We start from the raw sequence: 25,732 nt of genomic DNA, 5'->3' as shown, positions 1-25,732 counted from the left end.
AACTGGACCTATCAAGCAAGCAGAACTATTTCTAACCTGAGTGGGGTCCTCCAGGATGCACTGCGGCTTTCTGCAAGATAGCAGGAAGGCGTATTTGAGGGCCCAGCTTCCTTTCAGTAAGTTAATAATAGAACAGGAAGAAGCATGAAAACCTCAATGAAACGAGAAGAATCAGAATGTGACAGCTCATCATCTCTTGACCGGGCAACCCAAGTCCTTTCCATCTAACAGAAGCCAGGGTACTGCCCCTTGAGAAGTTAAGTTCCCCTCCTCCACGTCCCTAGCCCTACCCCCACCTGGCCAGGGGTGGGCGTTCCCGGGAGGACCAAGAGGAGGGTGGACCAGGCTGCCCCTTTTTTAGGAGGTTTCATCCTTGATGAGAACTAGCTGGCTGAGAATCACCTTGCCAATCAGATACCGGCCTTATCTGCTGCTTGTAAGTGTTTTCTGCACCATAAAAATCATCTGATAAATATGCAGCATTTAAATCATTTCAGGTCGAATGAGTTAGGATTTTTCATTTCCTCCCCCACGTGCACAAGGTGTGTTCTCAGAGTCAGGCAAGCAGGTTGCAACACGCGCTGTTATGGGGCTAATTGCAGGCTCCGAGTGCACACGTTTCTCATGTCCCTGCTCCTTCCACAGGTCAGCTTGATGAGAAATAGACAGGCTTGCTCATCGGCTTCTGGATCACCCCTTGGAACACCCCAGCCAGATCACCCCATGGAACACCCCAGCCTATACCAGGAGCCAGCAAACCTTCTCCACAAAAGGGTTCTATAAAGACAGGAGGGGAACAGCTGAGGCTTTGCAGGCTGTATGGTCTCTACTGCAACACTCTTGTCACAGGAGAGCAGAAGTGACCACAAACGAGGTGTCACTAAGTGGACGCGGCTTTGTGCCTGGAACCTTCATTCACAGAAGTAGGCGCTGGGCCACACCTGGTCTGTGCAAACCAAAGAACATGTCTGGGGAACCGGCGGGAGGACCAAAGACTCAAATTCCTTCCGGGACCACACAGGAAACACAGAGGAAGGAAAACTGTCCTCATTCCAGCCTGTGTTTTCCTGCGTTTGATAAAAATACACAAGGGCTGCAAAATAAAGAAAAACTGCTCAGCCCTGGAGGGCGAGGATGGTGCTGGAGAAAAACAGCAGGAGGGCAGAGCATCCATCTTCAAGGCCCCCGGGCTCCAGTGATCGGCAGTCCTACTGACTGTCCCCTGATCTGTCTTGGCTGTTAATATACTGCTCCCACCCAGCAAGGAACTTCTGCTTTCAAGACAATGCATGTACTGTGTGCTGTGCTTAGTCGTGCCCCACTCTTCGCGACCCCGTGGACCGCAGGCCCCTCTGTCCACGGGGATTCTCCAGGCAAGAATACTGGAGTGGGTTGCCACGCCCCCTTCCAGAGCATGTTCCCAACCCAGGGATCAAACCCAGATCTCCCACACTGCAGGCGAATCCTTTACAGTCTGAGCCACCAGGGAAGCCCAAGACAATGCATGGGCCCAACAAAATAAGTCCCAGCTCGCCTTCTTATGAATATGTATAGCCCTGAACTCAGAGGAGGCAACAGGGACCCTGTCATTTCTCTGCCTATCTGATCAAAGGTACACCTAAGGCCATTATGCACAAATCTGTTAGCAGATTATTGCTCAATACTTGAATAAGAAAGAAAAGAAGTAAAGAAAGGAAGAAGGGAGAGAGAACCTCCCCAAAGGATTCAAACTCAAAAATATATCCTAAGAACTACAGATAGACTGGTATTTCTCAAAAAAGGTCCAATGTCACTTGAGAAAAGGTATTTCTCGCCCCATCTACCAGAGGTCATTCAGCAATCTGACCCTCCTCCACACAAAACCAGAAGCATCCTTCCAGGCTCTAGGATGTCCCCCACCCCCAGTTCCAAGAAAAAAGTACCTACATACTTTCTAACCTTTGTTAAGAGGTGAAACAAGACGGTGGTGGTCCATTTCAGGTGGTGAAATCCTGGTGGTCCAGTGGTTAAGAATCCCCACCTCTCAATGTAGAATTCATGCATCTGATCCCTGGTCCAGGAAGATCCCACATGCCTCGGAGCAACTAAGCCTGCAAGCTGAAACTACTGAGGCCCTCAAGCCTAGAGCCGGTGCCACCGCATTGAGAAGCGCTCATACCACAACAAAGAATAGCCCCTGTTCCCACAACTGGGGAAGGCCGCGTGCAGGAATGAGGACTCACCGCCGCCGGAAAAGACAATCAGTAAGTGCTTTTCCAAAAAAAGTTATTTAAAAAAAAGAAGTAAAATCAGTGGACGAAAAGGTTGAAAAAAGTTAAATACAAACCTTAGAACACTTCCCCTAAAAGTAAAGTGTGTTCTAAAGTTCTTCTTAAAACTCATAGAACTCCCCAATACATGAAAAATGGGTGGAAACTTAAAACCTGTAACTCTACTTCATAATAAACCATCTCTACCAAAAACGGGAAAATATGAGAGTTGGGGGGAGCGTTATTATGCCAGAATGGTTTTCTTTTTAGAACACTGGAACACAGAGAAATTTCAGAGTGAAGAAAAACAAGAGGGGGTGAAGAATTTTGATACATACCAAAAATCAAAAGAGTATGAATGCCCAGAGAGAGCCAAAGGCAGAAGGAATGAGCAAAGCTGGCAAGGGACATCACTATAGGGAGGGGTGGGGAGTGCAGAAAGCTGGAGCACACAGGTTCAGTGTCCAGCTATTGCTGGACTTCTCTGAGCTTTTATAGGAACTATAAAATATAAGTTGATATCTGACATCTCCTGATCATCCAATGTTGATGACTAACAGAAATTACATTGGTAAAACCTAGCATATGGAGACATACATTTTGCATTTAATTCCATAACATTTTTTCAATTCTGTAATCCAAAAGAAGAAAGAAAAGGGAAAGAGAAGGAAAAAAAAGTCTAGAAGAATTTTTTTTAAGGATTTAAGTTACCCTTAGGAAAACAGACTGTGCTCAAGGGAAGCTGCCTCGAGGGGAGGTTTGCATAGTTTATGCAAACACTATAAACTAGAATGAATTATGGGGTCAAGGGTCAGGAATTTCTTTTCTTTACAGTTCAGGCTATTTCTCTGTTGCCAACTCCTGGCCTTTCAGCCCCAGGGAGTTTTAGATGTGAAAAACAAAAACCTACCATCAACCTTTGAATGTTCGTTCCCAGTTCAAGCCCCTGTTTTACAAGGATGGAAAGCAACTGGCAAGGTCACCCAGTGGGTTTCCCAGATGCAGTGCGGCAGGAAGGAGTCTGGACTACACGTCTGGACCCCTTCTCCTCCAGAGACGTGGCTCTGTAAACTCTCTCATCACTATGGAAGAAGCATAGTCACGCCCTGTGTCTGGTCACCCCCGCTGCTCTGCTCCACACGCACAGTGCGTTCTGTATTCATGAGCTCCCCCTGCGTCAAACTCTGGGGTGACAGCAGCCACTGGCCACTTTCTGGCCACAGATTTACAAATACACCATTGTGGTCATGAGGTTTAAGTGTTAAGAGGACCCGTGGATGAGGAAGAGGGAGAAGAAAATCTGTGAATTGCCTACATGGGTCAGATTCTAGGAAGAGAGATGTGAGCCAATTTTTTTGTTTTGTTTTTTGGTTTTTTAATGTGAGCCAACTCTTAAAGGACAGGAGGAAGTCACTGAGCGCACACACAGAGACCCACTAGGAGACTCTCTCCCCAGAGACGACAGTATCTGCTTCATGACTTTACTGGTAACTGGTAAAAGAGGGCTTGCCTTAAATTAAGATTTGAGGATTATTTATAGCCTTCGTGTTTCTTAGTCTTCAAGCCCAACAGCTATGGGATGGCTAATGGTGATGGGGGCGGGAGGTGGGGTGGGGACAGCAGCTTCAAGCCAGCCAGGCAGACCTAAGCTTCTTGCTATAAGGCCTTGGGGAAGTGACTTAACCTCTCTGCCAGTAAAACAGAGACAACTATACCCTTCCTCACAGCATCATTATAAACATTCACACAAAAAAAGGTTTATGAAAGGATAGGCACACTAAGTTCTGCTTTTGGTATTAGTCTCACCAACACTATTACTGAGCCACCACAGCTCAGTTGATAAAGAATCCACCTGCAATGCAGAAGACCAGGGTTCGATTCCTGGGTTGGGAAGATCCCCTGTAGAAGGGACAGGCTACCCACTTCAGTATTCTTGGGCTTCCCTGGTGGCTCAGCTGGTAAAGAATCCGCCCGCAACGCGGGAGACCTGGGTTCGATCCCTGGGTTGGGAAGATCTCCTGGAGAAGGGAAAGGCTATATCCACTCCAGGATTCCAGCCTGGAGAATTCCATGGACTGTACAGTCCAGGGGATTGCAAAGAGTTGGACGTGACTTTCACTTTCACTCACTTTTTCAACACTGTTATTATATGATCTTTCAAACTGCAATTTGAAATGATCTTTTCAAATGGTCAAGATCATTGAAATAACCTTGATTAAGATCTTGAAATGATCAAGATCATTGAAAAGATCATTGAAATGATCTTTTCAAATTGCAAAAATTTACTTAGAAGCTATCAGTTTCTCCTGTAATGGGAGTTCCAACTCATTAAACCTGGGCTGACCAACATGGCAGCTATAAACCAGAGGTGGCCATGTAAATTTAAATTCAATTAAAAATTCAGTTGCTCAGGCACAGCTGCCACTTTTACAAGTGCTGTGGCCACACGTGGCTTGTGGCTATCACATAGAACAGCATAGAGCTGGAACATTTCCAAAGCTATTTAATTATTTCACAGAGTCTGTGTGATTATTTCACTTAGTGGAGACTCTCGCTTAACTTTTATTATTTATGTCATTTAGCTCAATTCCTCTTCACAACAGCCCTGCGAGTTTGGTAGCAGTAAAGATCATTATTCTCATTTCAGAAAATGAGAAAATGAAGCACAAAGAGGTTAACCTGCCCACAGCCACAGGGCAGCAGCAGCGCTGGCATTTCACTGTGTAATTCGGAGAGAGAACATAGATTCGTGCACAGAAAGGGCCCCCTTCTCAGAGTCCTGGGCATTTAACTGTTACTCGGTTCCTTCCCGTGAAAGCAACAATCTTATTTTATTTGACCTCAAATCCCCAGGGCCCACTTCCACATCCATAATCTGCACAAATGCATGAATACATTCTGAGGAATCCCCTCCGAAATGGTATCAGGAAACCAGGCATCCTGCTTGCTCCATTTTAGGAGACTCAACCTCATGGACCATGAAAGCACCTCTCATCTTTTTAAGTCAGAAGAGTAGCTAGTTTGCAGCACAGAATTTTAGAGCTAGAAGGTCCCTGAGAGAAGATATAAGATGGTGAATTGTTGTTTGCATCGAAGATGGGATCTGCCAGGGACTGGGCACTCTGAGAAGAGATGGGGACTAATTACCCAAGTCATGGTGGGCAGTGGGTTGGGAGAGAGGCTATCTCTCACCACAGTCCTAAACCCATTCTTTTACAGATGAGAAAATTGACACCAGAAGGGAGCACAGGCCTCAGCCATACCAGCCCCTCCAGGCAAAACTCCAAACTGTCCTACCAGCCCAGCCTAGGAGGGACGAGGGCAAACAGTGCCAACATAAGAAAAAAAGAAATCCAAGGAAAATCCCCAAATCCTAGAGCATGGTATCTCTATCTTATCTGGGTCACTGCCCTGTCCCCACAGAGATCTGAAAAGCCACTGGGAATTTCTCCCCAAGCCCTTTTTGAGTTCCCCTTTCTGTCCTATGCAAATCACAGCCGGAGCAAGGCAGCTTCCTAAATGCCAAGCACACGGGCAGTTAGAAAAACAACAGCCCTTGTCCGCACCCTCTCCCCACCCCGCCACGAGTGTGGACACCATTCCCGGTGGCCTCTTACCTGCTCCTTATTGTTATTGTTCAGTAAGCCGGGTTTCTTTTTCTTTTTAATGGGACTTGTGGATGTGTCCTGTGGCGAGTGGCCATTGGAGGAATGAGGAGGGCTGGGGAACTTTCTTTTCTGGGCTGTTCTCTCTGTGGAGCCAGGATCTGAAAGAGACACACAGGATCACATATTTTAACACAGTCAGGACTAGGCCCCGCAGGAAGCGGGGTGTGGAGGACACACTCATTTTGTCCCCAAACTTAATGCCATCTTATTGATCCTCCTGGAATATACTTACCCCACTGTCTTCATTGCATGTCTCAAAGAGGTAAGACGGTCTTTCTTTTGCATACATAACATTTCTGTGAAATTTGTAATTTATGGACAAAATACAAAAATTGGGAAACTTCACATGATACCCTAGATTGGGGACTTCTATTAAAAAAAAAAATCAGAGCTTGCAGGGCCTCACACAACCAGATAGAGCTGAACACTTGCCAGGCACTTTTTAGAAGGGAATATGCCCTCTATTTTGCCAAAATCCACACCCTTCCCTTTGTTGATAAAGGTCCGTCTAGTCAAAGTTATGGTTTTCCAGTAGTCATGTACGGCTGTGAGAGCTGGACCATAAAGAAGGCTGAACACCAAAGAACTGACGCTTTCGAACTGTGGCACTGGAGAAGACTCTTGAGAGTTTCTTGGACTGCAAGGAGATCAAACCAGTCAATCCTAAAGGAAATCAAACCTGAATAGTTATTGGAAGGACTGATACTGAAGCTCCAATACTTTGGCCAACGGATGCAAAGAGCCGACTCATTGGAAAAGACCCTGATGCTGGGAAAGACTGAAGGCAAAAGGAGAAGGGGCGGCAGAGGAGGAGATGGTTAGACAGCATCACCAACTCAATGGACATGAATTTGGGAGACAGTGAAGGACAAGGAAGCCGGACGTGCTGCAGTCCATGGGGTCACAAACAGCCGGACACGACTTAGACACTGAACAAGAACCACTACCAGCCTTCCCTACTGTGTCCCTGTTGACCAGGTCATGAACCAGCAGCCGTGAGCTGTCACACACCCAAGAAAAGAAAGAAAGAAAGTGAAGTCGCTCAGTCGTGTCTGACTCTCTGCAACCCCATGGACTACAGCCCACCAGGCTCCTCTGTCCATGGAATTTTCCAGACAAGAGTAGTGGAGTGGGTTGCCATTTCCTTCTCCAGGGTATCTTCCCGACCCAGGGATCGAACCCAGGTCTCCCACACTGCAGGCAGACGCTTTACCATCTGAGTCACACACCCAAGACTGATGGCAAAAGCAGGAAACCATAAGAGACAGACCAAGAAAAGAAGGCCACATACTTTTAAGAAAATGAAGGCAAACATAACTCGTGGTAGAAGACATTTATTCATGTTTGTCAGATTAACAAAGTATAACTATGTAAAAAAAAATATACCCCACCCACCAGAGTTCCCATGACCCAATCACCAGTAGACAACGTGTTTGTGACTATCCTCCAAGAGAGATCAACAGAAAGCTGCATTCTCACCGGCATCTCATCTGAAAAATACCAACGCCACCCTCGCCAATCCGTTTCTATTTTTATTCTCCCCGTACCTCATTGAAACACAAGCATTTACACAACCATCCCATCTTCACCTGCAAAGATCTGAATCCGTTCCATGCCTGATGGCTCTCCCGCTAGCTGACGGAGGCCATAAGGGAACGGCCTGGAGCCCCTGCTATGCTTGAGGAATGAAAACTCCAGGGACCAGAACACAGGACTGTGCCAAGAGCACAGGTGGCAGAATGGGATACAGAGTTCAGAAAGATGACTATCTGCGAAGATGGCCTGATGACGTTCCCCAGCTCCAGGGTTAACTCTCGGGCAAGTCCCAGCATGCGGGCTCTGCTGTGTTACCAGCCTGTGTCTGGGGTGGTGGCCAGAGCTGCTGGGGCAGATCACCAGGGTCCAAGAGCTGGAGCACTGTCCAACACGCTTCAGACAATGGACCACTTTTGCAAAATCCAATCCACACCAGGGAGTTCTCTCCGCTTACCAGGCAGGCTGCGGGAAAATCCTGAACAATGTTCGCAGTGCTGCACGGAGAGCAGCCCCGAGAGGAAATTCAGTGCTAAGTACGGGCACCATGAGGGGGAAGAGACCTCAGAGTCGGGGCCCCACAGACACCAAAACAGCGGCCTGCAGAGCCCAAAGGGAGGGCTCAGAGGCCCACAGCAGCTAGTCAGCAGGGAAGTGCACTAAAGAGATGTAGCGAGGACTGGCAAGTTTCCCCAGAGAGAACCTCCTCTCATTCCCACAGGGATCCTCACCCCGCATCACCATCGTACGTGCAAACGCACACGCGCTCCACAGTGTCTCTGACCTAACAATCTCCTCCTAGAAACATTCTACAGGCCTGGTCACAGGGCAGCAAAGCATATGCAAGACGATTCAACTGCAGCACTTGGTGCCATAGCTCAGACTAGAAAGGACTTCCGTGTCCGCAAACCGGGAGTTGGCCTGAACGTATAGTGGGATGTGGCCATGAAGAAGAACAAGGCACCTTGAGACAAACGGACGTGTGGTGATCTCCAAGCTTCTGGGTCAGGTTAAAGAGCATGAAAATACCAATGACGTTCTCCACAGAACTAAAAAAGTAACAATTTTAAAATCTGTATAGGAACACAAAGACCCTGAATAGCCACAACAATCTTGAGAAAGAACGGAGCTGGAGGAATCACACTCTCTGACTTCAGATTATATTATTTACAAAGCTACACTCATCACAACACTTTGGTACTGGCATAAAAACAAGACAGATAGATCAATGGAACAAGACAAAGAGCCCAGAAATAAACCCACACACTTATGGTCGATCTATGACAAAGGAGGCAAGAACATACAAAGGAGGCAAGAACATACAATGGAGAAAAGACAGTCTCTTCAATAAGCGGCACTGGGAAAACTGCACAGCTACATGTAGAAGAATAAAATTAGAACATTCTCTAACACCATATACAAAAAAGCAACGCATGTCTAGCACCAATAATAGACCAAAAGACACAGCCCAAAAAAGATGGGTTGGTTTGGGTTAGCTTGGTTTTTGGGGGTTTTTTTCCCCCTCTGTTTTGTTTGGTTTTTTTCTTTTTGAAAAAGATGTTTTCATATATATTCATATTTACATAAGCCTAAAATACTCCTAGTTGAACACAGAAGTATAAGTTCTTAATGGGGACCGGACGTTGCCTCAGGGGAGGAGAATCTGCAAGGAGTGGATTTTTACACAGTGGATGTGTATCCTACTGTACTTTCCCATGTTCCTGAACTACTTTATGAAAATAAGGAAAAATAAAAAGGAAGTATTTAGAAGGTACAGTGTCACATTTTTAAAAGAAGCAGTAGGTGCAAACCAAAGCCTAACGAGCAAATGACAGAGGCCTGACTCAGGATAAAAAATGTGACCAGATGTACAAACTTAGGGTTGATCCGTGTGGGCCTACAGACCCCAGGAAAGAGCTTGAAATCTGTTCTATGTGAATCTAATAAATCCAAATAACTCCATTTATGTATCACAGGACAGGTGTTTAACAAAACCGTTTTGGGGGCTCAAAGGAGATGTGTCCCAGAAGAAACGGTACCTGGGCCAGGCAAAAACTGAAAGCTACTGGGCCAAGGTTTTGATTCTGTATGTATTGTTTCGTTAGTGTACAAAGTTTGAAAGAGGAGAGCACATGAGCAAAGTCAGGCCAGTGGAAAGCCAGGAAAATGTTTGGGGAAAAAATAAATAACCACTGACCCCTGAACAACAGAGGGTCTGAGCCTTCAACCACTACACAGTTGAAAATCCACATACTGCTATCTCTGCCTCAAAAACAAAGGAATTGATAAAGGATTCACCAAAACACAGAAAGCTGAAGCAATCTGGACAGAATCAGGACTCAAGCCCTGGATTTCTGTGATTCGAACACAAACTTTTCCCCGCACTTAAAAATTGGTAACATGAAAATGCGTGCGTGCTCACTCAGTTGTGTCCGACTCTTTGTGACCCCCATGGACTGCAGACCGCCAGGCTCCTCTGTCCATTGGATTTCCCAGGCAAGAAAACTGGAGTGGGTGGCCATTTCCTGCTCCAGGGGATCTTCCTGACCCAGGGATTGAACCTGTGTCACCTGCATTGGCAGGCTGATTCTTTATCATTGAGCCACCTGGGAAGCCCAAAATGAAAAGACAAGTGTTCTATGTATTGAAAAAAAAAATCCACGTGTAAGTGGATCAAGGCAGATTCAACACGTGTTCTTCAAGAGTCAAGTTCAATGTATCAATGAATCTCAATGGAGTACTAGTGGATTTTGGAAAGGATGGCCCCTCCTCATGGCAAGGACAACCCCAACCCCCTCACACCCGCTGCCTTTAATGGTCCCAAACACTGTGACAACCTAAAGCACCCCCACATACTTTCTGAACCCTCCCAGGAGTGGTACCAGCCTCCTGGAGCACCTCAAAGCTGGAGTATCAGGCACAGTGGGTGAAACCCACAGCCCAGCCCACACCTGGTCAACCTCTGGGGCCAGAAATGGCTCCAGCTCCTCCCAGGGCCATCTACATCATCCACCTGTGGCTGAGATCTCCTAGGACGATGGTTCCCCATCCAAGTGTTGTCCCCACACTAGCTGCAGCATCACCTATGAATTTGCCGGAAATGCATGTTCTCAGGCTCCATGTCAGATCTACAGAATCAGAAACTGGAGCAGGGCCCAGCAATCTGGGGTTTAAACAGGCTTCTGGAGGATTCGGGTGCCCACTAGTTTGAAATGCTCTCGCACGTGTGTTTGGGAGACAGAGTCTGAGTTCTTCAGTCTCAGGAATCTCCTTTCCGTCCTCTTCGCCATCTAGAGGGTTGGTTCAGAACCCCAGGAAACAGAAGCCAAGAAGGAGGCAATGAGAAAGAATTGAAACAGCTAAACAACTTTCCTTACTTCTCAGGGCCTCGGGGACACACCTGTAAAATGGGAGGAAAGGTAAGGAAAGGGACCGAACCAGACCAGTTCTTACCTGGAGTCCATGAAAGTGCCTCAAGGCCCCATGAGCCACCTGCCACAATTCTATACGTGGATGCAATTTCCTGAGAAAGGGGGCCTGACTACTTCACCTTTTTAAAGGTGAATCAACTCTAAAGATCAAAAAGCTACAGGACCAGAGGATCCTAAAGTCTTTTAATTTTGAAATTCTTTAATTCCACATGAAAGAGCAGGACGGGGGGTGGAGGGGGACGGGATTCACAAGAAATGAATATACTCGTAAGCCACTGAGAGTGGAGGAGACAGGTCTCCCCAAGGCCACCAGGAAACGAAAGGGCAGGAGGGCCTCACTCAGTGACAGGAGGGGGTCTGATCCAAAGCTGCCCACACCCAAGAGGATCCTCAACCTTCTCGCCCGAGCAAAACAGAAGACAATCCCCAATTCTGCTCCCGGTTACACATACAGCAACTCACTCCAGAGTTAAGGCGAGTTCAGTGGCTGTATCCAAGGGGATACAAGAAATTTAATAGACTCCAAACAACAGACACATCTGTCAACAGCAGAGGCTCTCACTGAAGCCTCTCAGGGAGAAAAACTGAGAAATGCCAGTTGGATTCAACATCCTTCTGAGATACGAGACAGCAGGCCGGCAGCATTCTGACCAACAGTCTGCCCACTCCGGTGGAGGCTAGGCCTCTGCTGGTGACAGAATGGTGGGTGGGAACCTTGCTGTAGTCATGGTAACAAAGCTGCCTTGAGGACCTTTTCCAGAAAGCTGAGTCAAAGGTTTTTGGGTTTTTTTTTTTCCCTTTTTGATGATTCAATTCTGACAGGGACATATTTCTAAATGCATTTATGTATAAATTTGGAACGATGATGACACGTAGCCACTGTGCACCACATCACCAGGGAAATGGTTCACCCTTGATCCGAGAGACTTTCCTGGCAAAGTAGCGGGAACTGGGATGCTACGGGGCTGGCCCACGCACACTCCCCCAAAGTCGGTCTGGTTCTGAAGGAGTTAACATGGGCAAGAGAGCAGAGCAGAGACGAAAAGGCCAGGAAAACAGCTTGGCACGGAGCAGGAAGCAGGAGAATTTCCCCTCCTGTGACATTTCACTGAAATCTTAATAATATGGCAAGTCTCCTGGGTATTAGGAGCCAGGCATGTGACGCCATCCGCCCCGAACCTGTGTCTTGTGAAAGGCCAGAAATAATCCCACTCAGCCCTTCCTAGATGTCCCTTGACACAAGGGACGCCTTCCTTCCAGATAACGCAGCCGCAGGTATTAACAGCTAAGATGCACTTGTATTGCACACAATGCACCAAGCCCTGTTCAAAATGCCTCTCGTGTCCTTCCCTCTAAGTCACCGGCCCAAGAGCATGCAAGTGGCCAGGCTGGGATTCAAACCCAGGCAGCAGAACTCCAAGGCCCACGGATTGGGCCTCACCCCAGGGAGAGGCTTGCCTCAGCTCTGTTGCCCGAAGACTTCCTAATTCAGGGTCTTCGTCTTCAACAGCACACACTCCTTTTGCTCCAGATCACGCAGGATGTGGGGGTTGAGGTGCTCCAGGAACCAGGAGGAAGATGGAAAATTGTGACCGTGTCACTTGCAATGATGCACAGTATCGAAGCACATCCCACCTCCCAACCCTCACAGGTGGCATCACACCTGGTCGGCATCACAAAACAGGCCGGTGGAGAGTGGCACTCCACGGCCATCTCCCTTCCCCCAACACTCCTCCCCAGTGTCCATCCATCCAGGCACCCCCGCCCCCACCCACATCCGGCACCTGAGTCACAGCGGGGCCCCGCCCCACGCCCTTCTCCAGATCCAGGAAATGACACACCAATTACAGGGAATTGCCTCCTCCAGAGAGGGAAAGGGCCCCAGCTGAAGGCCGGGCGCTTCCTGGGGAGGACCAGCCCAGTAGTGTGTTTTTATGGGTGTTAAATTTCCCTGATGCTGTCAATGGCGAGGCGGCCAGGGAGGGGCTGAATGAAACAGACTCTCAGTCAACAGGCCCGGACCAGCATCGAAGGCCACAGAGGTGGGGTGACCCACCATCAGCTGGCTGGAGATGGACAGTCTCAGGCAAACCCGGACAAGCTGGTTACCCTACACTGAAGTCAGGCCGGGCAGCACAGGATACAGGGCAGTCAGGACCCGGGCCTGCAGCCACTGCGCTGGAGTGCAGTGTGGCCCTAACCAAGTTCCTTAACCCTCTGTGCCTCCATGCTTCCTTCCGGCCAATGGAGGTGGCGGTACCCCACGGAGTTATCCACAGACTAAACAGAGGTAATCCATGAGATGCTCTTGGTAAGACAGAGAGGAAGCACTGGATAAACTAGTTTTTTAAATAAGCGTTCCCCTTCCTCCTCATCTTCCTCCTTCTCCATCCCTCTCCAAAAACAGAGCCGATTTCTCCGAGAAAGCGTGTTAAATCAAGTCCACATATTCTGTTATGGAAATACCAGCCTATATAAAGTGGAGACGGGAAGGACCGCAGGACGTGATGTCTCCGCGTCCATCAGATAGTGCAGAGTCCAGGTTTCCCCCTGCCACAGAGAAGGCAGGGGCAGGAGCAGACCGGAGGCCTGCGAAGGCTCAACCATGAAAGCAGGCGCCATAGCTGCCAGCCTTCATCATGGCCTCCTTCCAGCATGACCACACGCCGCTCTTTCCCGGGAGCAGCAGAGCCCAACGCGGCTCATCCTTTCCGAGCCTTTCCCAAAGACGCAGAGCAGGTACCCTAACAGACCTCCCTCCCCAGGAATCCTTCGGGCCCTCTCCAGCCCTCTCCAGCCAGTCATTACATCATAATGAAACAAAAGCCCGGAATTTCCTCCAGGCCCAGAGCAGAGAAGGAGAGGAATCTAGAGCAGAGCATGGGGTCGGGGAGAGGACAACGTTTCTCTCGCCACGGGCCAGGTCCCGGCCACAAGGAACACGTGAGTGACCGAAATGGCTCGGGTGAACAGTCTGCGGACCAGGGACCCACAAAAGCTGGAAGACACAGCTGCGACCTGGGCCTCCCAGGGAAAGGCCGCCCTGGCCTAAGCCGGGCTCCTTTAAAGGTCTCCCGCATGTGACTGTGAACTTCCAGATCAGGAAAAGAAGGGCTGGAATGGAGATGAGGAAAGGGGTTGTTCTCAACTTGGGGGACATGTCATTGGTCTAGAATCTGGGTACCTCGGAGATCCTAGCGAGCGAGGGGCAGGTAACCCTGCGAACGGGGCGCTTACCTGCCATTGAGAAAGCTCTGCCGTCGGAGGGCCTAGCCTCTCTTTAAAAGAGAACAGAGGCTCACACACGGCACACATTCCTGCTTCCGGATGCTCAGCAGCCTCTCCCAGGGGGAGGAGGAAGCGGCAGGGCCGGCAGGCTAAGAGTCACTGCTTCCCAGGCCAGCCGGCCAGCAGGGCCGGGGCAGCCTCGCCTCCCTGCAATCAGGCAGCCCGAGGCCCACGACAGGCCTCCGTGTCCCCCGGCTTGCAGGCTCTCATTTATCACCCTCGGCAGACAGCGGCTCGGCTGAGCTGAAAATCTTCAGTGCCAGCACCAAAGAGCCATTTATTTCGCTGATGTGAATAAACACAACAAATTGCATGGTTCTCCTTGGCCCAACTGAAAATATCAGAAGGGAGGCTGGGGGTGGGGGTGGGGGAATGAAAGTTTGGGTGGCGTGCATTTTGAAGGTGTTTTTTAATAATTGTTTCCAATTGAGTTCTGATGCGCCTCTCCCAGAAATGAGAAAACCATCTTCCCACTGTCCAGACTCAGTATCCCTCTCCCCCACCCTTCCCTTTCCACCTCCTCTCTCCCCCCCAATAATGCAGAAGTGGGGATTAATGGGCACATTCATATGTAAAAGATGAACTTCCAAACTCTCCCAGCAAGACAGAGAGAAGGCTTCCACCAAGGGAAGGAGAAGAGGCTGATTTACAAATGAATTCCCTGTTTAGCCTTCAATATCTAAAGGCAATGGCAACCTAGCAGCCCTTTCTCCTTCCCCCGCCGCCCCCCCAACCCCAGCTGGGATGAAGCCTCTGGAAAAAACGACAACATCTCAACAGGAATTTCCTGGTTCCAGAATGCCAAGTTCTTTCAGGCTTTACAGAGCAGAGGGAAGGCAGGGCCTAACTCCCTAAGAAAAAAACCGCTGTGCCCCACCCACCCCCCTCAGCAGGTCTAGGCCCAGAAGGCTGGCATCCAACGTGTGTACATAGACGAGGCCTTTCAAGACCCGCCAGACTGCCACAAAGAAAATGTGGAGGAACCAGTTGCCCTCGGCCTTTACAGCGCAGCTGGCAGAGGAGCAAGGTCGCAGGAGGAGCTGGTCCCAGTGCCCTAAGCCCATGTGCATTCTTTATCCGGGTGGCAGGGACTCGGCTCAGGTTCTGGAAAGCTCAGGTGCTGGTGGGTGGCTTTCACACTGCAATGGGGAATTGCAGCATCAGAAGGCCAGTTCCGAAACAAAAAGACGGCCAGCCACCAGCTAAGCAGCAAAGTGGGCTGGAGAAGAAACGGGGGATGATAGAAGCCACAGGGAAGGGGGTGGGCAGATGAAGGAAGAGGTGCTGCCCCCGGCGGTAACCAGGCAACGCTCCCTACCCACCCTGGGCGGGGTCTGGCCTCTAAGTCGCCTTAATGAAGACAAAGAAAATTCTCTAGAAGACACCAGAGAAGGGACAGGCCCTCTAGTCACCTCATTGCCTTTTTTCTTTTTTTTGGAGGAAGCAAATATGTTAGGCCCAGAATGTCACTCAAATTACCCTGGTCAAAAGGACACCCTAACATCACCCGGATATGGAGGCCCCCAGGCTTAAGCGTGCACAGAAGCATGGATTAGCACAGCCACTGCAACACATGTTAAGAGGAAAGTCAAAGATGGGCTGTAACTCCAATGTCATCCATAGGGGACTGATGCGCTGTCATAAAATGAAATAGGGAAGGAAGCACGTCTTTATGTACTGGCGTGGGGCAAAATCCAAATTATAAAAGACCAGAAATAGAACCTGGGTGAAAGAAATAGGAGCTGCGTGGGCTCTGGGTTTGCAAAGGCCTGGAGGAACACCCAGGAAAATCAGCCAGCACGAAACTCCTCTTTGAATGCTTTCTGATCCTGGTCACGTATTTAACTATTTAAGATATTTTTAAATGGCCATGGGGAGAAATGGATAACAACAAGATTTATGGGGCTCCCAGTACATGCCAGGGACCACGTCTGCAGCCCCACCCCCCGCACGCAGGAGGAATTCAGAACATCTCCCACACCCCCACCACCCTCTCCCTACTCTGGCATTAATGAGGAGCTGTTCTTAAGGGGCCCAGGTGTCTGAAACAGTGAAAAGCTGGTTCTCAGCCCGTTCCCTGCAGGGGACACTCAGCAATGTCTGGAGACATTTCTGGCTGTCACAACCAGGCAAAGAGAGGGGGTTGCTACCTGGACTCTGAGTCCTCGGGTGCTGCTCAACAGCCCCCCATGCTCAGGTCAGCTCCCATCCCAGTGAATGATCAGGAATAGGACATGTCAATAGCACCAGATGTTGAGAAAAACCCTGGCGGTAAAGAAACTTCCAGGGAGCTGCCAGGCAGGTCTAACTTTGTGTCAATACACCACCCACGACGGTTTCTGCAGCCATTAAGAAGGAAAATGATGCCTTATGTTTCACCTGGCGGCCCCTCAGATTTCAAAGAGAAGAAAACAATGGGATCAGTCAGTCAACAAATAGTCACTGAGAAACTCCTAGACATCTGGGCTCCCTGAGAAACCACCCAGGGAAGGGCCCTGCCCCGCTGGGAGGACAGCCAGAGACAAACAATACTAACAGCTCCCATCCGGGGACCACGTATCACCTGTTCTCGACCCGAGTGTGAACTCACTGACTCCCCACTGCAGCTCTAGGATGCGGTGGGGCCAGAGACGCCCCTTGTTTTACTGATGAGGCCCAGAGAAAAGCAAGCCCACGAGGAAGTGACTAGTAAATAATGGATACAGAATATATTCCACCTAGAAATACGGATGAGAAACTGATTACAGATGGACAAAAAGCTGAGCAGGACAAATACCAGGAATTTGTGAATAACACATTGGGGAGAGAGTATAACCAGGAAAGGATCTCTGCTCTTTCTTTCTCAAACTTGGCTTGTGTGATTCACAACTGATATTTATTAAGAAGCTACTTTACAAATCCTCCCCCAAATCCCATGAGGTAAGGATGGTTTTGTTGGAGAAGACTCTTGAGAGTCCCTTGTACCGCAAGGAGATCCAACCAGTCCATTCTAAGGGAGATCGATCCTGGGTGTTCACTGGAAGGACTGATGCTAAAGCTGAAACTGCAATACTTTGGCCACCTCATGCGACGAGTTGACTCACTGGAAAAGACTCTGATGCTGGGAAGGGTTGGAGGAGGGAGGAGAAGGGGATGACCGAGAATGAGATGGCTGGATGGCATCACCGACTCTGTGGACATGAGTTTGAGTGAACTCCGGGAGTTGGTGATGGACAGGGAGGCCTGGCGTGCTGTGATTCATGGGGTCGCGGAGAGTCGGACACGACTGAGCGACTGAACTGAACTGAAGGATGGTTTTTGTTTGGGCTTTCTGCTTTGGTTCTTGGCCATACCACATGGCATTTGGAACTTCCCTGACCAGGGATCAAACCTGTGCCCTGCAGTTAAAGCACAGAATCCTAAACCAACGGACCACCAAGGAAGTCCAACGATGATGTTTTTGTACCCATTTCATCGGTGAGAGGTGAAATCACCTGTGCCTTAAGGCACGCAGGTCAAAGCAGCAGGCTGGGGCTCCATCATAGCTGCGTCCCACTCCAAAGACAACACCCCCTCCCCCAAATCAGTCAGCTGACCTCCCTGAGGTCCAGGGTGCCACCTTGTAATTCTCCGTCACTTACGGGCATGTTTACCAGGGGGGCTTCCCTGGTGCTCAGCTGGTAAAAGAACCCGCCTGCAATGCAGGAGACCCCAGTTCAATTTCTGGGTCAGAAAGATCCCCTGGAGAAGGGAATGGTTACCCACTCCAGTATTCTGGCCTGGAGAATTCCGTGGACTGCACAGTCCATGGAATCACAGAGTCAGACATGACTGAGCGACTTTCACACACAAGGGCATGTTTGGTGCCAGCCAATGTCAACACAACGCTGTTGTTCAGCACGTGGACTTTGGAGCCATACCACCAGGTCTAAATCCGAGCCCTGTCACCAAGTCCTTCAGCTTAACCTCTGTGCCTAGTCAACCCAGCTCTTCCTTCAGGGACTGTTAGGAATAAAAGAGGTACTGTGAGCACAGTGAACAGATCAAAACACCACCAGTTATTACTGGTAGGTAACCTCAGAGCCAGGGCAAAGACATGAACCCAGAAATCTCAAACCAGTTTCCCCCAATCATTTTGCCTCTTCACCTTGATTTGCCCCCCAATGAGCCCTTCCCAGCCTGTTTCTGAAAAGGGTTCACTGATGGGAAATACCAGTCTTTCATAATAAGTCCTCCCAGGCTAGCACAAGTTCAACCAAGCCAGCTTCAAATCCCCTCAGGGCTCAGGATTTCCTCCCAGATCAAAGAAGCACCACGTTGGTGGCCCACAGACCCAGCCCCACCGTGACCTTCCACCCTAGGATGCCTCCTAATGCCCTCTCCTCCCTGACTCAAGTGAGACTCAGGAAGCCTGGGAGAGCACTGGCCTCAGAATCCTAGTAATCTGCAACATGCGTGAAGAATGCCAGACCTGGCAGGGTCAGGATGGAGGGATGGAAGCGCCTACGTGGTGTCTGGCACACAGCAAGTGCTCTGCTGAGGGCTGTTCCTCCCCTGCCCACCCTCCTCCTGCCTGTTCCCGTTTGGCCTGCCCTTTACAGTGGCCACCATCTTGATCCCAGCCCTTGCCAGCAGCCTTCTTCAAACCTAAACGGAATAAGCCGTCCCCTGCTTAAAACCCACTGCCAAGGGGCTTACTGCAGACGCCCAGCTTCGTATCAGGACTCACCAGCCCGCAGGGGTCTGGCCCTGCCCATCTTTCATCCACCTTTTACTCAACCCGAAACACAAACAGCTTCTTGTGTGGGAGAAGGCGGACCTGCAATGCGGGACACCTGGGTCCAATCCCTGGAAAAGGCTACCCCCACTCCAGAATTCTGGCCTGGAGGGTCGCAAAGAGTCGGACATGACTGAGTGACTTTCACTTTTAACCACAAACAGCCCCAAAGGAGCCAATCTCATTTGTTCTCGCTGATTCTTCCACCTGGCACGTTCTATGCCCAATCTTCCCATAGCTGGCAACTTCTACTTTTGGCTTCAACAGTCACCTCCCCAGAGAAGCCTTCCCTTACCAACCCAGCCTCCGTCACTTATTCTATCATCTTAGTTTCCGCCCCCCCCACCCCTTCATTGAAGTCATCTCTAGCTGGAAATTAGCAAAATATTCTCTTTTTTACTGATTCACTAGCTTATTGTGTCTTCTCCAGAATGCAAACTCGGTCTGTTTTTCTTTCTTTGCTATAACTCAATGCCTAACACCCAATGTGGCTCAGAGGCAGTCCCCAAACACACTGGACCAGCTAAATGAAGTGTGATCACAGCAAACTCCAGTTTTTCTTCCCAGGTCTAAGCATTTGTCCCAGGAAACCAAGACAGCCAGAGGGTCTTGGTGAAGTGGGCAGGGAAGATTACACAAAAGGAAGCCTGGCCATTCCAGGGTCTGAAAGAAACTGAAGGAGGAAATTCCCTTTTCAACAGGTACTCGGCTATTCTCGCTTCTGGCCTAAAGAGCCCATTTTCCCCAAAGGAGGAGATTAAGTGAGGATTTATATCTTGAATGTGATGGGGCCTAGCAGCTAAACGCAATTACAGAGAAACCAAAGGCGGAAAACTCAGAAGGGTTTTCTCTGGCCACTCATTTCCTAACTCCCTCCATTCTTCTTGGGGAGAGCTATTGTTTCAGAAAGATTTAGTGTTAGAAAAGAGGAATGACTTTCTCCAGGGAAAACACACTCCCAACTGGGAGACTCCCCACTGTGATGACCATTTCACCACACCTCTTAACCCAGATTCTTGGCCCTTTTTCTTATCAGACCCTTTTAAGGCCACCGAGGTTCTCTTTTCCATGCCTCCCTGAAGGCTCACCTGGACTGTCCAGCACGGCCCTGCACTCATCCATGGGAAGCCAGCAAGAGGGCTCAGCCTCAAAAACGGGAGAGTAAAAAATGACTTCTCAAGTTCATCTTCTCTCCATACCACTCAACAGCCATGCGACAAGAGAAATTAAATCTGCTCTCCTCTGTCTCCATCTGTGTTCCCCTGGGCTTCTCAGACAAAAGCATTTTCACCCGGCTTGAGTGGAGTCTCTATTTGAAAGATATTTGTCAAGTGACTCTCAGCAACTACTATGTCTGGTCTCAACCCAAGAAATAGCAGCCTGGTTTGAAAGATGGTCTCCATGTTCCTGTGTGGGTATGGGCGGTTACTAGAGGCTGGTTAAGGAGGTGAAGGGCAAAACCAGGTCAGTCTTACTAGGAAGAGGGCCCAAGTGACAGCTGATGAGTTGAGCCAGTGATCTAGAAGAGAAGCAATGGCCAGGAAATCATCTAAGGAAACTGACAGCCCTGGCCTGGGTGGGAGATGGCCCCACGGAAGGATTCCAGACTGCATCCAGTCCACCCCTCACAACTGAGTGATTCTTTAGTTGTTGATATTTAAAAATTGGGAAAAACTGATTTAGAAATCCAGATTACTAGCTCCTCTTTAAAAAAAGAAAATTAAGATCCAGCCACAAAAAGTCCCCATTTCCACATGGTACGATCCTCCAGGCTGTTTCCCCTACCCTTAGGATGGAACATGAAATTCCCCATTTGCCAAGGTTTCCATCATTCTTAACTGTCAAGATAATTAATCGTAACCTTGAAAATCCCTTTAAGGCACAGTAGAGCAGAGAAGGACAAAGCAGGTAAATAGTAGGATAAGAGATAAAGGATGCTTTGCTAAAATGGCCAAGATCCAGACAATGCAAGCCCAACACTCTGTTTATATTTTTCTAAGAGGAAGACAAAGGACAGATGAAAACATATCAAACTGTCAACTAGGTTACCTGGCAGAGGATTTCTGAGCTTTTTCTTTGTATAATTCAGCTTGTTGCCAGATGAACTGACTTCATCATCTGAAAGAAAAATCCAGGGACTTGCCTGGAAGTGCAGTGGTTAAGACTCCACGTCTCCACTATAGTGGGTGTGGGTTCATCCCTGATCTGGGAATTAATATCCCACATGCTGCAAGGTGTGCTCAAAAAAAAGATTAAAAAAAACAAAAGAAAATCCAGGGCTTCCCTGGTAGTTCAGTGGTAAAGAATCCTCCTGCCCATGTGGGAGACACGGGTTCAATCCCTGCTCTGGGAGAATCCCACAAGCCACGGAGCAGCCAAGCCCAGGCACAACTATTAAGTCTGTGCTGTAGAGCCTGGGCGGAGAAGGCAATGGCAAGCCACTCCAGTACTCTTGCCTGGAAAATCCCATGGATGGAGGAGCCTGGTGGGCTGCAGTCGGTGGGGTCGCTGGGGGTCGGATGTGACTGAGCGACTTCACTTTCACTTTTCACTTTCACACACTGGAGAAGGAAATGGCAACCCACTCCAGTGTTCTTGCCTGGAGAATCCCAGGGACGGGGGAGCCTGGTGGGCTTCCGTCTATAGGGTCACACAGAGTCGGACACGACTGAAGTGACTTAGCAGCAGCAGCAGCAGTAGAGCCTGGGAGCCACAACTACTGAAGTCTGTGCGTCCTAGAGCCTGTGCTTCACAACAAGAGACGCCAACACTCCACAACGAGAGAGTAGCCCCTGCTCTCTGCAACCAGAGAGAAGCCTGCGGAGCAATGAAGACCCAGCACAGCCAAAAGTAAACAAATAAAAATTACTTATTTAAAAAAAGCAAAAAAAATCCAATCAACCATTTTATTCCCTTACTTAGTTTCTACTTCTTGGAAGAGAGTCTTCATTTAAAAAGCATTTACTGAGCAGCTACTACAAATCACTGGTTTAGTCACTAAGTCGTGTCCAACTCTTGCGACCCCACGGACTGTAGCCCGCCAGGCTCGTCTGTCCATGGAATTCTCCAGGCAAGAATACTGGAGTGGGTTGCCACTTCTTTCTCCAGGGGATCTTCCTGACCCAGGAATCGAACCCAGGTCTCCTGCATCGCAGGCAGATTCTTCACCGACTGAGCCACAAGGGAATCCATTACTAGAAACCGCTGTTGCTGCTGCTGCTGCTGCTAAGTCACTTCAGTCGTGTCCGACTCTGTGTGACCCCATAGACGGAAGCCCGCCTCACATTAAAGACCTGGTCCCTGTTATCAGTTCAGGAGGAGACACAAAGGGAGAAGAATCCAACAACAGAGGCTGAAGGCTGGGCAGAGGGTGGCCCAGCACATCCTGGATTCTTCTTCCCCAGCCAGTGCACCGAGGTGCCAAAGAGCCTGGCAGAAAGGCAGTTCAGAGGGGCCTGGGTAACAAATACCAATCAAGAAGATGGAAAGATTGCTGTGTTCTTTCTTTTCAAAAAACAGCAGGCCCAGGAGAGTCTATTCAAGTGAAATTTAAGACACCCATAGAACAAATTATTTTTTGAGCATGTTCTATGCTGGGCCAATCCGCAGCTAGATGTTTCCGCCTACTACATCCAGCACGACATGTTAATGTATTGAGAGCTGTAAGGCCGTGCCATCCGACAGAACTTTCTCCAGTGATGGCAACGTTCTGTATCTGTGCCGTCTACATATGTGGACGGCCTCTAGCCACATGTGGTTACTGGGCACTTGCCATGTGACTAGTCCAACTGAAGAAGGAATTTTTATTTCAATTACTATAAACTGAAACAGCCACAGAGTAGCTACCTAATCAGACAAGCCTTGCTTTAGAAGCTCAATATACAACAGACAAGAGAGGAAGTTCAGCAGGCAAGCGGGACCCTTCAGAATCCTCCACCCATGCCTAAGGGAAGAATCTGGTAGTAGCCTTCAAAGCAAAATAGGTCCTCGGGGAGAGCAGCCTGGAAGGATGGACAAAGGTATGACCCAGCGAGAAGCAGGAGGGAGCCGGCAGGCACATCACAGGACCAACACTCAGGTCCGACAGGCTGAATAGGAGGGGCAGGTTCTGCAGGGACACGGACCAGAGCCCCAGAAAGCACAGATGGAGCAGGGCCTTGAATCTCGACTCAGGACTGGGGTCATCCTCAGGAGCCACCAGAAACCCAAAGCAGGCAAGCAAGACAATCGCGCTTGTGTTTGGAAAGGGGCCTATTACAAGTGGGCTTAATACCTGGGGAAGGAAAGAAATCAGAGGGAAGGGGGCCATTTCAAAGAGCCCCGTATCCCCAGGGGGAAAGACAGACAAGCCACCGATCATTTCAGAGAGAGAAGAAATTTGAGCTTAGGTAATTATTTCCAGGCGCAGAAGATGCTGGAAACAAAGCCATCCACTCTAGCTGAAAGGCTGCTTTTACTTCCTTCTCCAGGAGAAAAGTTCTATCCACCTGGTAGACAAAGTCAAGTCATTCACTCATTCATTCAAAAGATATATTTATTGTGCTCCAACTGGAACAGGAACAAGTGGTGGTAAAACGGGCATGGGGAAAATGAGATGCACGAAAACAAAAGGCAGGACCCACCCCCACCTGGAGCCTGAGCATCCAGGGAAGGTAGGATGTTAGGAGAAAAAAGAGAGGGGAAGACCTTCCTTCGGAGGATCTGAAAAGATCAGTGTGGCTGGAGTGGAGAGAAAGGGGCACACAGAGGCAGCAGGCCGGAAAAGTGGGCAAGGCTCACACATATGGATTTTAGGATTTTGCTCTTTGTCCTAACACCAAGAAGCGAGCCCTTAAGACTTCAAAGCAGGAGGTGGTAGCTGAAAGAGAGGTTCCTTTTAGAAAGATCAGGAGGGTAGGGCAGATAAGAGATGGGAGCCCAATCAAAAGACTAGTACGGGGACTTTTCTGGTGGTCCAGTGGCTAAGATGCCCCACTTCCAACGCATGAGGTGCAAGCTTGGGGGAACTAAGATCCCACATGCTGCTGGGTGAAGCCAAAAAAAAAGACTAGTACAGTTCACTGGTGATAACCTGAAGCAGAGTGATATGTACAATGTATTATTATAAGAAAGCAACAAAAGGGCAAAAGGATAGAAGAATTGAGGCTCAGTCCCATATCCCTGGCCTAGCCGACTGGCAGAGTCCTGGCTTATTCACCATGGAGAAGCAGGTGTTTTGCTGGGGGAGCAAGAGGGAAGGCAGACAGTGAAATCAGTTTGGGACATGTTGAGTTCGAGACGCCCATGAACAATAGGTTGGGAGGTCAGGTAGGCAGCGAGCCCTCTGCATCAAAACTCATGAAACATCTAGGCTGGAAGTAAGATAGTTCTGAGTCATAAAGCCACAGATGTGGGCGAGATCACCCAGGGAAAGAACGTGCTGGGCAAGATGAGGAAGCAAGCTTTCAGCGACGCCAACACTTAGCAGTGGGGAGAAGAGGAGGAGCCGGGCAATCAGAGGAAAAGCACAAGAAGAGGCAGGTTCCTGGAGAAGAAGGATCAGCAGTGTCCGTTGCCTCTGCTAGATCAGGACACGAAGTGCTGACACCACCCACTGGAGTCTACAGGAAGCCCGGCGATAACTGTTAACAAGGAGCATCTGGGTGGATGCCACCATGGAGCTGGCAGAATAAAGCAGGATGTAAGGAAACCGAGACCTAAGCACTGACGCTCCTTTTACCAAATCTGGCTAGGGAGGGGCCAGACAAAGGAGAGACAGTGTACAGGAAAGACGCAGGGTCAAGAGAGGAAACGCGGAAAAGACCTGCGCGTGTTCAAAAACCTGCACGTTCCTCAAAAGGCCAAACACAGAGCTACCCTGTGAGCCCATAACCACACTCTGAGGTCTACATCCAAGAGAAATGAAAACATGCACCCACATAAAAACTCGCCCACGGATGTTCACGGCACCGTTCTTCATGACAGCCAAGAAAAAAGAAACAACTCAAGTCCATCAACAGATAAATGGATAAATAAAACAAAATGTGACAATGGAATAATGCGATGGAACACTATTCAGTCATAAAAAGGAATCAAGGAGTGAGGGGTATGAGGGGACTTCCCTGGTGGTCCAGTGGCTGAGACTCCACGCACCCAATACAAGGGGCTGGGGTACCATCCCTGGGTCAGGGAACTAGATCCCACATGCTGCAACGAAGAGGTTCACATGCCACAAAGTTGCTTGCCACAACTAAGACTCAGCACAGCCTTAAAATAAGCAAATAATTTTTTTTAAGTGACATGTGCTACAACATGAATAAGCATAAGAACATTAATCGACAAGTAAGAGGTCGGACACAAACGTTCACACATGTGACTAAATGACCCCATCTACATGAAATGCTCCAGGTAAGCAAATCCAGAGAGGAAGAAAGCAGGTTAGTGGTTACCAGAGGGTGGGATAAATGGGTGATGAATGGGGAGTTACTGCTAACGGGTCAGGGATTTTTTTTACTGAGGTGATGAAAATGTTCCAAAATAAGACTGTGGTGATTCACTGAACGAAGCTTCCCTGGTAGCTCAGTGGTAAAAGAATCCACCTGCCAATGCAGGAAATGAGGGTCTGATCCCTGGGTCGGGAAGGTTCCCTGGAGAAGGAAATGGCAATGCACTCCAGTATTCCTGCCTGGGAAATCCCATGGACAGAGGAGCCTGGCAGGCCACAGTCCATTGGGTTGCAAAAGAGTTGGACACAACTGAACGACTAAACAACAAGATGATCACTGAACAATTCTGTGACTGGATTAAAAAACATGTTGCTGGGAATTC

At 49.0% G+C, this 25,732-nt stretch overlaps 1 protein-coding gene and 1 long non-coding RNA gene across 21 annotated transcripts in view; one reads left to right on the top strand and one right to left on the bottom strand.

Moving 5' to 3' along the window:
• The window catches only part of ZMYND8 (zinc finger MYND-type containing 8), a 119,888-nt gene that overhangs the window by 75,461 nt on the left and 18,695 nt on the right, over positions 1 to 25,732 (bottom strand). For 19 of the 20 annotated variants that reach the window (XM_055438395.2, XM_055438430.2, XM_088843700.1 and 16 more), the window contains one exon: positions 5,867 to 6,015. In XM_055438395.2, coding sequence (XP_055294370.1) covers positions 5,867 to 6,015 — 149 coding nt within the window. Of the gene's footprint in view, positions 1 to 5,866; positions 6,016 to 14,118; positions 14,673 to 25,732 lie in introns of those variants that run through there. The other variant, XM_088843707.1, reaches the window with a different exon arrangement.
• Positions 13,745 to 21,296, top strand: LOC148775324 (uncharacterized). The gene is made up of 3 exons (XR_016039104.1): positions 13,745 to 13,824; positions 19,493 to 19,626; positions 19,962 to 21,296. It is a non-coding gene; the product is annotated as an uncharacterized LOC148775324 (long non-coding RNA).

Source organism: Moschus berezovskii, chromosome 15, assembly GCF_049115385.1.
Source record: "Moschus berezovskii isolate FMDL1 chromosome 15, NW_MosBer_1.0, whole genome shotgun sequence".
NCBI lineage: Eukaryota > Metazoa > Chordata > Mammalia > Artiodactyla > Moschidae > Moschus > Moschus berezovskii.
The sequence above is the reverse complement of the archived record's forward strand: the minus strand, read 5'-3'. Positions and strand labels throughout refer to the sequence as shown.